The following is a 12,956-nucleotide window of genomic DNA, read 5'->3' on the forward strand; positions in this document are numbered from 1 at the left end:
TTCTCTTGGGTCTATATCCAGGGGAGTTCTGGGTCTTATATTAACTTTATGTTTAAGTTTTTGAGGAACTGCCAAACTTTTCCACAGTGGCTACACTACTTTACATTCCCATCAGCAATGTATAAGGGTTCCATTTCCTCTACCCTCTCACCAGCACTTGTTATTTTCTGGGTTTTTTTTTTTTTTTTTTTTTAATTCCAATAGGTATGAAGTAGTATCCCATTATAGTTCTGATTTGCATTTTCCTAATGATTAACGATGTGGAGCGTTTTTACATGGACTTATTGGTCATTTGTATGTCTTCTTTGGAGAAATGTCTATTCAAATGCTTTGCCCATTTAAAAGATTGGGTTGTCTTTTTATTATGGAGTTGTATGAATTCCAGAATATATAAGGAATATATTTTTTATATTCCTTATATATTCTAGATCCTTATCAGAAATATGATTTGCAAATATTTTCTCCCATTTAGTGGATTTTCATTCATTTTGTGTGTGTGGATTTTCATTCTTGATGGTGTCTTTTGCATCACAAAAGTTTTTAATTTTGATGAAATAGACTTTATGTATTTTTTTCTTCGGTGACTTATGCTTTTGGTGTGCCAAGGGCACAAGGATGTACACTTTCTAAGAGTTTATTGTTTTAGCTCTCACATTTATGTCTTTGATCTTTTACTTTGAAGGCAAAAACACCACCAATTTTCCTTATAAACTGACTCTTTCTGTTCAGGCTTTTCTTCAAGCTCTTTAAAGACAAAACCCATCAACACAGAGATTCTGACAGAAACTGCCTCAATCTGATGGGTTCAAAAGAACCGGCAGTTTCAGGAAGGCTCTTCTTATACAGCTTTGCAACTATAGCTCTGCCAGTGCCTAAATAATGCTGCAGAGCGACCTCAGGTCTCCCAAGTCCCCTCTCAGCTGCCAGCGAGTTCTACCGCCCGTCCCTTTGAGAAGTGAATACGGGTACACTTGAATTTGTTGTCTGATATCCTGGCATGTTACTAGGGACTAATAAGACCTTTACGGTTAAGGGAGATACCAGCCCAAAGGTACCTTGAATCAAGAATTAACACACACTGAAAAAAGAAGGAACAGTTGTGAAGCAAGAAGAGCAGTTCAGGATATGAGAGTAAAATGGAAGATACAAAATAACAATTTTATATAGATAAAAACAAATTCTGTCTGTAGTTTAAAAATGTACACTTTATACAAGAAGGAGATGATTCTTTTTTCTTACCTCTTGAACATTGAACCTTAGGATCTCCTTCATATAAGTAGGTAATAACGTCAATAAAGTATAAAATGTCCAGTTGTAAGAAAAATGTGCAACTACAATAGCCCAAAGAGGTAGTGATTTTAGCATGGGTACCCATGGCACTGACTTCTGTGAAGAGAGCTGAAAAAAACAAAACAAAACAAAATGACAGGCACAATTCATGTATGCTATGTTTATATCTGTACCTTAGCAGCCAAAATTCCATCCAGAACACATTACCAGCCTTGACTAGTAAATTTCAGAGTTTTAAACCACCTCTTTCAAAATATTAAACAGCAATAAAGAATCCATGATTCAGATTAAAGAAAAAATAGAAATGTAATCTTATAACTATAATGTCAACCCTAAACATCCCTTACAAACGTCAGAATTCACTTGCAGTATTAATTTCTCCATCTAGAAAATATAGTTTCATAATCAAATTCAGAGGCTGACATAAGGGCAAAGGAATGAGATTGGAAGTCCTCTTATAATTTATATTTCACTATCGAATCTTTACTCAATGATAATGATTTATAAGAACTGTGCAACAGAAAGTTTGTTTACGTAGCTTCTGGAGAAATGGTCTTCAAAGTAGGGTGTAAGCACCTTAGGGGATACAAGATGATTAACTGTTGTGTGGAAAAACATATTAGAACTTCTATCTATACTCACTTTTATTCTAAAACAAGAAACTCTATTAATGTTTAATACATAGGTTGGCCTTGGAGTGTATTAATCACATATTGTATGGTCTCCCCAATTCAAAGGGGTTAATGGGATCCTTACTTTCTGGTTTGCTCTCAGTGTACCACAACATATTACAGTTTTTACCTACCTTTTTAAGTGGGTTTATGGATTTTGTTAGCCAGTTTTAAATAAAACAAATCTACAAAATTGACAGTGTCTTCAAAAAGATTCTTACAGAGCAAGTCATAGAAGAGAATCCTAATAACATAGGCACAAAGGAACACTAAGAAAATAGTGAATCTGACACTTTTCCTCATATGAGTTCTTTGTCAGCTACCTCACCAAGCAAATAATAGTAGGGTCATAAAATATAACATACTCAACACTGCTCCCATTAAACAACATTACTAATTTTTATGTGATAAAAAGGTTTTCCTGTTAAAATTACAAATTTATGTACATACTGTTTATTTCATTTTATTTACTCTTTAAAAAAATCCATTTTTGTATATGTTTTATGATACATATAAGTACAGTAGTACATGTATGTAACCATGAATAAATATACCTTTATTCAGAGTGTTAGCTCCCATCTTTTTATTGATGCGTGATTAAGAAGCCTGGAATCCATTAACCTGGAGCATCAGATTATTACATTTCCTGCACACTGAGGCTCTGTGGTTTCTCAAAAGCTAATAAAGCAATCTATGTTTCTGCCTATGAACCCTGCCTCCAGGGTTCACTGTTATTTCAAAAAGAGGAAGAGCTAGTATTAACCTTCTTGTGGCTTTTTCTTTTTATTTGATTTGGTAGCTACACTCTTATGCTATCCACTTTGTATCAAAGGTGTAGGGTATTTGGCGGAAAAGGAGACGGAACATTTATTTTTTTGTTGCTAAAATTTTTAAAAAATGTTTATTTTTGAGAGAGAGAGAGAGAGAGAGAGAGCGTGAGGGAGGGAGGGGCAGAGAGAGATGGAGACACAGAATCCGAAGCAGGCTCCAGGCTCCGAGCTGTCAGTACAGAGCCTGATGCGGGGCTTGAACCCACAAGCCATGAGATCATGACCTGAGCCGAAGTCAGATGCTCAACTGACTGAGCCATCTAGGCACCCCAAGGGAGCATTTCTTTTTACGCAGCAGCATATATTATATTGAAGTTATGTTCATCAATGTCTGTCTCCCTCTGGAGATCACAGGTACCACAGGAACCATGTCTTGTTCATTTTCTTTCTCATGTTAATTTTTAAGTCCTCAGTATCTGACAAAGAACCTTTCTTAGATCCAAGATTTAAAGGTGGAGCTTCATATAACACATCATTATTTTATGGCATTTTCTTTTCCTTTTCTTTCTTTCTTTTCTTCTTCTTTTTTTTTTTTCGTAAACTCTCTGCCCATTGTGGGCAAACTCACAACCCTGAGATTAAGAGTCACATGCCCCACCAACTGAGCCAGCCAGGAGCCCTTATTTTATGATGTTTTCAACCACAACATCATCTGGTTTAAGAATGCAGTTTGGGATTCTGTGAAACATAATTCTCCTGACTCCCCTTGCTTCTGAATATTCCATTTTCTGAAGCATATGGAAAAACAAATTAACCTTAAATTTAGATATGGAAAGATTTAGACACATATCAAGGTAGAAAAAGAAAGCAAGCTTTTTTCTGTTTTTGGTTCTTAAAATTTTTTTTTTACTGTTTATTTTATTTTATTTTTTTATTTTTGAGACAGAGACAGAGCATGAATAGGGGAGGGGCAGAGAGAGAGAGAGGGAGACTCAGAATCTGAGACAGGCTCCAGGCTCTGAGCTGTCATCACAGAGCCAGATGCGGGGCTCGAACACACGAACTGTGAGATCATGTCCTAAGCCAAAGTCAGACGCTTAACTGACTGAGCCACCCAGGCACCCCTGTTTGTTTGTTTAAGTAGGCATCACATGCAGCACGGAGGCCAACACAGCTTGAATTCACGACTCTGAGATCAAGACCTGAGCTGAGATCAAGAGTTGGATGCTTAACTGACTGAGCCACTCAGGTGGCTCAAGAAAGGAAGCTTTTAAAAAAATCTAAATAAACGAAAATTTTCATGAATCCATAAAAAAATAATAAAAATGAAGTATCGAAATAAGTAAGCTGTTGACCGTCAATGCTAAGAAAATATGACAAAACATAGCAAGTTTTTATGGCAAGATCTGTTTACAATGCATTAAATTACTTTTATCTGTTCCTTAGGGGAAAAAGTGGGTGATTCATCTGATTAACATCGCAGAGGACTCAAAGTAACTTTATTATATTATGATTTCTTCTGAGTTTTTGCCAACCTTAAGACCAAGATATGCCATATTTCTGAAAGTTCAACAGCTTACAGAAACATTTGTAGCAAAATTTAAAACCTTAAAAAGAGGGGCGCCTGAGTGGCTTAGTCGGTTGGGCGTCCGACTTCAGCTCAGGTCATGATCTCGCGGTCCGTGAGTTCGAGCCCCGCGTCAGGCTCTGTGCTGACAGCTCAGAGCCTGGAGCCTGTTTCGGATTCTGTGTCTCCCCCTCTTTCTGACCCTCCCCCATTCATGCTCTGTGTCTCTCTGTCTCAAAAATACATAAATAAATGTTAAAAAAGAATTAAAAAAAAAAACTTAAAAAGAAAGGTGCATGAGTGTTTAATTGCTGCCTATTTGTACTCTATATAAAATTTGAAAATATCAATAATAAATTAATGGGCAAGGAAAGTTTTATATAAAATATTTTATGTTCTTAAAATCAATAAAATAACTATGAAGTCATTAATAGTGCTAAAGAAAAAAAATTTAATTTTTCCTGACTTTTCATTTTCTTCTTTTATTCCCCCCAAAAGACAAATATTTTGTTTTCATGACTTGAAGATTTATTGTATTAAATTATGACAGACTTTTATTTCTGACATGCTATTGTGCATTATTAATATTACATATTAATACCATATCATTTTTTTTCTAAGGGTCTACTCCAGAGAATCAACCAGGTAGGTCTAAATCATATTATATATTATAATAAATGTGCTGTCTTCCTTATTAAATCACACTCATTTAAAATACAGAAAAGGGGATGGGGAGGGGTAAAAAGAAAAGAGAAAAATAAACAAACAAATAAATAAAATGTAGATAAAAACACTAGTTTCCTAACAACATTTAGAATGTGGCTATAAGATTTTTCATAAATAACACATTTTATTTTCTCTTAATTAAGAAGACAAACTTAAGACTTACTGATAATCATTACTTTAGAAGGTTTAAAGCAACTTATAGGGGCACCTGGCTGGCTCAGTGGTAGAGCATGTGACTCTTGATCTTGGTGTTGTGGGTTCGAGCCCACATTGGGTATAGAGATTATAAAAGTAACTTTTCACATATTTAATCTTGAAAGAATTGTAATTTTTCAGACAAAACAAACCATTACTTCATATATTTATTTCATTTGCCTGCTCTCTACTTTGCCCAGAGCATGCACAATAGAAATATCTATTAAAAAAATTGGTACCTCAATTCTGGAGAAGAAAAAGTTCTGAAATTGTTTTAAAAATGTGCCAAAGTCCATACCTGATTTTTTAATGATGAAAGAATATATTCTTTTTCATGGCGGGAGATTGCCTTGTGAGTTTCAGGCTTATCACTAACTAACAAGATCCATAAAATAAACCAAATGATGCCAACTATACCTTAGAATAGAAAAATAAATTAAATAAAATTAGAATGCACCAACAGCAATTTTAACATGTCTTGAAAAAATTATGGAATCATAAACTTAGTGTAAAATTGGTTTCAGCTTAATGCTGATTTCAAGTTCCACTCATAGTTTCTTAATGGGATATTTGCTATCTGTATCATCTCCTATAAGTTGGGAACAGAACAGTTTTAACCACATGAGTCTGCCTCTCAGAGTTTACCAAATATTTTAAAAAATAAATGTCCACAACCTATTATTTCCACAGGTATCTGGTTTTGCTTGATTTGTTTTTTGTTTAGATTGCAGATGTATTTTCTGCATGAAATGTCTACATGGCAATCTCATTTATTAAAGACATGAATCAACCTGCTAATGAGATTGAGAAATGAAAAGCCCTGGGACTGAATAAAAAGAAAAAAAGATTAAAACTACCAAGTGAGGGCATTCTACTTTGCTTGAGAAAAAAAAAAAAAACTTTTCAAAATATAAATTTTTATAATAACCAACACAGTAATTTTTGATATTTCATATGGCATTAAAGTCTTGAATTCAACAGCAGTTTCTACTGAGAAATATTCCAAAATTAACATCATGTTATAACTAGATCATTTTAACAATATAAAGTTAAAAAACAGATTGTCAGTATTTTAGAACTTTGTACTTTTAGGAGTTGGTAACCTCAGTGATTTGGAATATACATTTTTAAACAATTATTAGACTTCTATTACATTTTGCATTTGTTACATTATGATTTAAGTTAAATTTTTGAATAAGCTTACCAAAAAGGTAGAAGACATAAGTCCAATTCATATAGAAGCAAATTATTCCAGAAAGAGGAAGAGAAATTACTGTCCCAAGCTGTGCTCCTAGAACAACAAAGATTTTGTAAACTTTAAGGAGAAATGAACAAGGAGGGGACAGATTTATTGCTTAAAGGAGATGGCTAACAGATTCTCTCAAGGAATCATTTACTAGAAAATCCACAGTTTATAAAATGTACACATTAATATGTAATTACATTAGTTACAACTATGTAGCTGTTGATGAATTAGAATGTATCATCAATATAGGACCTATCATAACATGAGCTAGTAAATGACACATTACTAGTAAATGTGTTAGAAATCCAGGTGTTTGGGGGAAGGTTCAAATATGGTCTCTAAGGCTGATAAACATAATGTACTGCAGTATACTTGATGATATAAGAATGAAGCTTTTAATAATGTAATTTGCCCAAAATATATTACAAACAATTGTTTCAGATAAATAAATAATGAAATTCTTTTTTTTTTTTTTTTTGAGAAAGGGAGAGCATGAGTGGGAGAGAGGGGCAGAGGGAGAGAGAGAGAGAGAGAGAGAGAGAGAGAGAGAGAGAGAATCTTAAGCAGGCTCCATGCTCAGAGCAGAGCCCAGCACAAGGCTTGATCCCATGACCCTGGGATCATGACCTGAGACGAAATCAAGAGTTGGACACTTAACCGACTAAACCACTCAGGTGCCTTGAAATTAATTTTCATCATCAAATAGAAGATATCTTAATAGGTACAGTGGCAGCTAAAATAATCAGATATTGTTTCTGGTCTCAAGTTTTAGTCTTATGTAGGAGACAAAAATAAACAAATAATTATCACATCTTAGAAAGTGTTAAGTGTCACAGGGCAATGTGGAAGTTCAAACATGGGACAGATTACCTCTGACTTATAGAGGTCAGGAAAAGATATATGAAGCAGCAATAGACTTTGAAAGACGGGTGAGATTTTTGTCTTGTAGAAATAAGGTAAGAAAGATGATATGGAGGCAGATGTAATAGGATGAGTAAAGGAATGGATGTAGGGAAGCAGAGAGTGAGTTTGGGAACTTCACTCGGGTAAAGGAAAGGAATAGAAGGTAAAGGCTGGAAAAATAGGTTGGATAGTTACTGAATATCTACTTTACTTCAGACACTGTGTGTCAGGACCAGGCTAGTGGAAATGAAGTGGTGAAGACTGTAAAGAATCTTGACCCACAGTTCAGGCTTAGACTTTACTCAATAGGTAAAGAGGAACCACAGGTAGTACCTGCTCATGAACTATCATCAGATTTCTCACATCAATCTCTACATCGCTGTCAGAATCATTTTCTTAAAATGTAAATCGAATCATGTCTCTCTCTTGATTCAAAACCTCTGATGTCTACCCATTGTATTTTGGAGGAAAAAAATCCCAAATCTACTTTTCTTCCTGTGGCCTGTAAGGTCTGATATAATCTGGCCCATGTATATTTCTCCAACCTCATCTTATGTCATTATGCCCTTTATTCATTAAGTGCTAGCCACCCACAGTGGTTTTTCATTTCTTTGAACTCTTATGTTATGTCCTGCCTGAGAGCCCTTGTACATGCTGTTCTGGTTGGCTGGAATGCCCCTCCTTCTGCTCTTTGCATGACTGATTCATTCTTATCCTTCAGATTTTAGCTTAAAAGTCACCACAGAGAGGTCTTTCTCAGCCAATGTATTTAAAAGCAGTCAGTCCAAAAGTTTTCATTCAGTGTATGATCTGGTAAAATTATAATTCATATGTAAAGCTTATGCTATCTCACCCATAGATCAAAATGTTGGCAAATAAATGCAGAGAAAAAAGATGTATGAAGAGAGAGACTGAGAATCATGATATACTCTTTAGACAATCAAATGAGAAATCAGAAGGGGCACCTGGGTGGCTCAGTTGATTAAGCGTATGACTCTTGACTTCAGCTCAGGTCATGATCTCACGGTTTGTGAGTTTGAGCCCCACATCAGGCTCTGTGCTGGCAGTGTGGAGCCTGCTTGAGATTCTCTGCCTCCCTCTCTGTCCCTCCCCTGCTCGTGCTTTTTTTCTCTCTCAAAAATAAATAAACATTTACAAAAAAAAAAATTGAAATCACACTTTAAGGACAAAAGTGTTCAGCTTTCCAGCTATTGGACCTTAAAAAAGAAAAAAAAAAAAAAAACAACCCGTGGCATTCATATCTGAATGAGCAACATGTTTTGAAATAAATGATGGCAGATGGAGAAAATGATATTAGTTAAGTAAGCCGCATTGCTATATGTTAAGCCAAAGAAAAAAATTAATAATAAAATTATATCTCTAAAACTTAATTTTCACGTAAAGGAGGCATCTAACATCATTCTGGTGTGCAGGTGTTTTTTTTTTTTTTTTTTTTTTAATCCAAGGCTGATACACACATGTAGCAAAATTTATATAAGAATAGTTGCCTTACCCGCATATGAAATGCTAAGAAGCTTGCTTCGTTCAAGAGGGGGAGCCCAAGAAGACCACATGGCATGCATAGCTGGAAATGTAACACCCTGAGGAGAGGAAAAAGATATTTCTGCTGAAATACAAGGTAGATTTGTGAATGTTTTAAATTCAGTTGAGTATTTTGTTGTAAGAGAAATTTCTGGATAAGAATCAAACTAGAATCAGGTTCCATGAAGTGAGATGCCTCTACAGTCTTGAGTGAAAATACCTTCTAGTGAAATACTTTCAAAGTCTCAACAAAGATTGATTCTGTCAATTGGCTTGAGGACTCCAGGGTAAGGGTTACAATAAATCTAAAAGAAGGTACTGAATGATGACATAAAGGAATCCCTCTCAAGGTCAATTTTATTCATTTATTTTATTAATGGCCTGAATGAAATGGGAATATTACTACCAATATATAACTTTAAAAAATGCTGACCTAATGCTTTGGCATACTGGAAGAAAATTCAAATTGACCTTAATCAACAAGAAAAATTGTCCTACAAAAAACCCCGATGAATTGAATTAGAGCATTTATAGTCTTCCCCCCCACCCTCGGTGATAACTAGCCTAGTAAATGCCAATTACTGATTTAAAGGGGCTGGAACTGGGCAGGCAGGAGAGTCACAGAGACTTGGGAGAGGAGGAGATGCTGGAGGAGAATGGGAGGGAATAGATTTTGGTATATTCAAAGAAGTGGATTCATAGCTCTCTTTGGCCACTAACTGCAGCTTCACAAAGATTAGTTAACTTCCTGGAACTTCAATTTCTTTACCTGTAAAACAAATACAATACTTCCTATCTTGCACGATTGTTGTAAAGCCAATAGCTGGTGCTATTATTAGTGGAGATAAGAATATATGCTTTAACACTTTGTACTTTCTGCTGATTGCTTCAAAAACAAAAAAGGGAGCAAGAAATACCAACAGAAGGCACAAATGATTTAGGCAGCATTGCAAGTTGATAAGAATTTGTATCATAGAGCAACCACAGGATGAGTCATTATAGAATAAAGATTAAGGTGTTGGGAAACATCTACAGATATTATGTTGTAGAAAACTTCATTATAAAACCCTAGGGACAATGTAGGTATATTTATGGTGAATCATGCTAGGGAGGAAAGATGCTGACTTAAGTTTATGGATTAGGCAATGTACATATGATACATACTGGAGGAACAGAGAAATACAAAAGAACAAACACAACTTCTGTTTAGATGTAACAAGGTTACTTGAGAGAGTAGTATTAATATAACCAATATACTATAATGCTAAATTAGTGGCATAAACAGACAAGAAGCTAACATATGGGAATACATTCAGCAAGGCTATTCAATATCTGGATCAGAGAAATTATGCTGCAACGAAGTATATTTTACTTAGGTAAGGAGAAGAGGAACCTGGTAATAGGGGAGTAATTCTTATTTTGTAGTCAAAACAGTTTATTTAGTACATCTCTATTTGATAAGGACAAAATAAGATTGCTTATTAAGTGATCAAAACTTAAATTTAAACAGTATTTGGCAATCTCTAAAGCACTCTAGCAATCATTATCACATCTGAGCTGTGACTGAGGATGGGGCACGTAGTTTAGTCCCAATTTTAAAAATGATGGAACTGAGGTCTAGAGATTAGGGCTTACCTACGGTTTCACCATTAGATAGATACAGTGGAGTTGTTATCCAAACTCTGATCTTACGACTCTAGTCAGTGTTTTTCCAACACAGCATGTACATTGCTACTACTAACTTTCATTTTTTAAAAAAAAAATTTGTTTTTTTAATGTTTATTTATTTTTGAGAGAGACAGAGCATGAGTGGTGGAGGGGCAGAGAGAGAGGGAGACACAGAATCTGAATCAGGCTCCAGGCTGCTTCTGAGATGTCAGCACAGAGCCTGACACGGGGCTAGAACCCACGAGCTGTGAGATCATGACCTGAGCTGAAGTCGGACACTTAACTGACTGAGCCACCCAGGCACCCCTTAACTTTCATTCTATATACCAAACCCAGAGGACACTATTTCGTTTGGGTTAAAGAAATGTTAAGAGCAAAATAAATATATGCTTTCATTTCATAGGTAGAAGCGCAAAGTTAGAAACAAAAAGAGATCATTATTTAAAGATAGAGGTATATATGATGAAATGCAAAAGAGAAGTGGAAAGGAAATGAAAGATAAGGAATTAAAATTTTCAAAAGTGATAAAAATCTTAGGAGTAGAGGAAAAAACAGATAAAAACTGATAACAATACTCAAAGCAGCAGAAAGGCCAGAAAAATCATAAAACCAAAGATAGTTATAAAAAATGATAAATTATTTGTCTCTAAGTTCCAGAACCAGAAAAAAGAACAAAGAGGAAGCTCTATGAATAACAACACATTTAAAAGTAAAACAAGGCAATTTGACAAACCATTGTGTAAAATGTGTTTTAGATCTGGGCAATCAATTAATGATAAAGCAGAGATAAACCAGCAAAAATTCAAGAGGTAAAGATGGTCTACCTTAACCGTTTTAATAGTCATTTCTTTTCTTTTCTTTTTCATTTTTAAATGTTTTATTATTTATTTTTGAGAGAGAGAGAGCGAGCGAGTGAGCAAGCATGAATGGGGCAGGGGCAGAGAGAAAGGGAGACACAATCCGAAGCAGGCTCCAGGCTCTGAGCTGTCAGCACAGAGCCGGATGCGGGGCTTGAACCCACAAACTGCGAGATCATGACCTTAGCTGAAGTCAGATGTTCCTCTAGTCATTTATTTTCTTATCTCCTGAAGTAAGAGTCAGAAGACCTGTGAAGTGTTCCCTGGGAAATGTTTTCTCTGAGTTTTTAGCAAAGCTTCCAGTTTCATCATGTTCCCACCTGAGAACCCATTGACCTCACTGATATGAAATCAACTCGAATTATTTTCTAGTTAATCACTTCTCTTTTTTTTCAATTTGAGAGAGAGAGAGGGTGTGTACAGGGGAGAGGGGCAGAGAGAGAGAGAGAGAGAGAGAGAGAGAGAGAGAGAGAGAGGGAATCTCAAGCAGGCTCCAAGCTCAGCATGGAACCTGAAGCAGAGCTGGATCCCACAACCCTAAGATCATGACCTGAGCCGAAATAAAGGGTTGGACACTCAACCAACTGAGCCACCCAGGCACCCCATTAATCATCCTTCTAATTAAAAAATAAGTCCTATCTTCTGATGTCAACTGTTGGTTTATATTCATACCAAAGAATGATAATTTTTTTTTTTTTTAATTTTTTTTCAACATTTTTTATTTATTTTTGGGACAGAGAGAGACAGAGCATGAATGGGGGAGGGGCAGAGAGAGAGGGAGACACAGAATCGGAAGCAGGCTCCAGGCTCTGAGCCATCAGCCCAGAGCCCGACGGGGGGCTAGAACTCACAGACTGCAAGATCGTGACCTGGCTGAAGTCGGACGCTTAACCGACTGCGCCACCCAGGCGCCCCGAAAAATGATAATTTTAAGGAGGTAAGAAAGTGATACGGGCTAAGAGGAAAAACAAAACAGAGAAAAAGATTACCTCTCCTAGTCCTTCTAGGGCCCTGAGTACAATGAGGGCTCCAACTCCAAAATCTGCAGCAACAGGAGTGAACAGGGTGAAGATGGCTGTGCCAAGGATCCCAAATCCTAGCAGCAGTTTCCCGCCCACTTTGCTGGCAATATATCCTCCAGGAATCTGGGTGATGATGTAGCCATAAAAAAAAGAACCGAGAATCCATCCTTGTGTTTCTGCATCCCACTGGTACCTTTTACCCTATAAAGAGCAGGAGGATAAAAACAAGCTTTTAAGACCTTGACTAAACAGCTCTTTTGTCTAATTGGCATCTAAGTACACATAAATGTAATTTTGAATCACTGTTTTCGAGTGAAGAACTTGCAAACTTTCTACTAGGTACGTGAGTCACCACAACACAGACATGCCACTTCTAGAAGAGAATAAAAATAATTTAAAGCTGTAAACTGCAAGAAGGCTCGCTATTTTATGAAACTAGACTCTAGGATGAGTTGTAGAGGCTTTGTAATGACCATGACCAAGAAGGACCAAAAAACAG

The 12,956-nt window shown here is 36.0% G+C and overlaps 1 protein-coding gene across 3 annotated transcripts in view; it reads right to left on the bottom strand.

The window, feature by feature from the left end:
* Positions 1 to 12,956, bottom strand: part of SLC17A5 (solute carrier family 17 member 5) — a 50,022-nt gene that overhangs the window by 28,043 nt on the left and 9,023 nt on the right. For all 3 annotated transcript variants that reach the window (XM_047860016.1, XM_047860014.1, XM_047860017.1), the window contains 5 exons: positions 12,425 to 12,658; positions 8,882 to 8,969; positions 6,424 to 6,510; positions 5,518 to 5,636; positions 1,240 to 1,398 (listed from right to left, as the gene is read on the bottom strand). In XM_047860016.1, the coding sequence (XP_047715972.1) occupies positions 1,240 to 1,398; positions 5,518 to 5,636; positions 6,424 to 6,510; positions 8,882 to 8,969; positions 12,425 to 12,658 (687 nt within the window). The remainder of the gene's footprint in view (positions 1 to 1,239; positions 1,399 to 5,517; positions 5,637 to 6,423; positions 6,511 to 8,881; positions 8,970 to 12,424; positions 12,659 to 12,956) is intronic.

This window comes from Prionailurus viverrinus, chromosome B2, assembly GCF_022837055.1.
Source record: "Prionailurus viverrinus isolate Anna chromosome B2, UM_Priviv_1.0, whole genome shotgun sequence".
In the NCBI taxonomy this organism is placed as follows: Eukaryota; Metazoa; Chordata; class Mammalia; order Carnivora; family Felidae; genus Prionailurus; species Prionailurus viverrinus.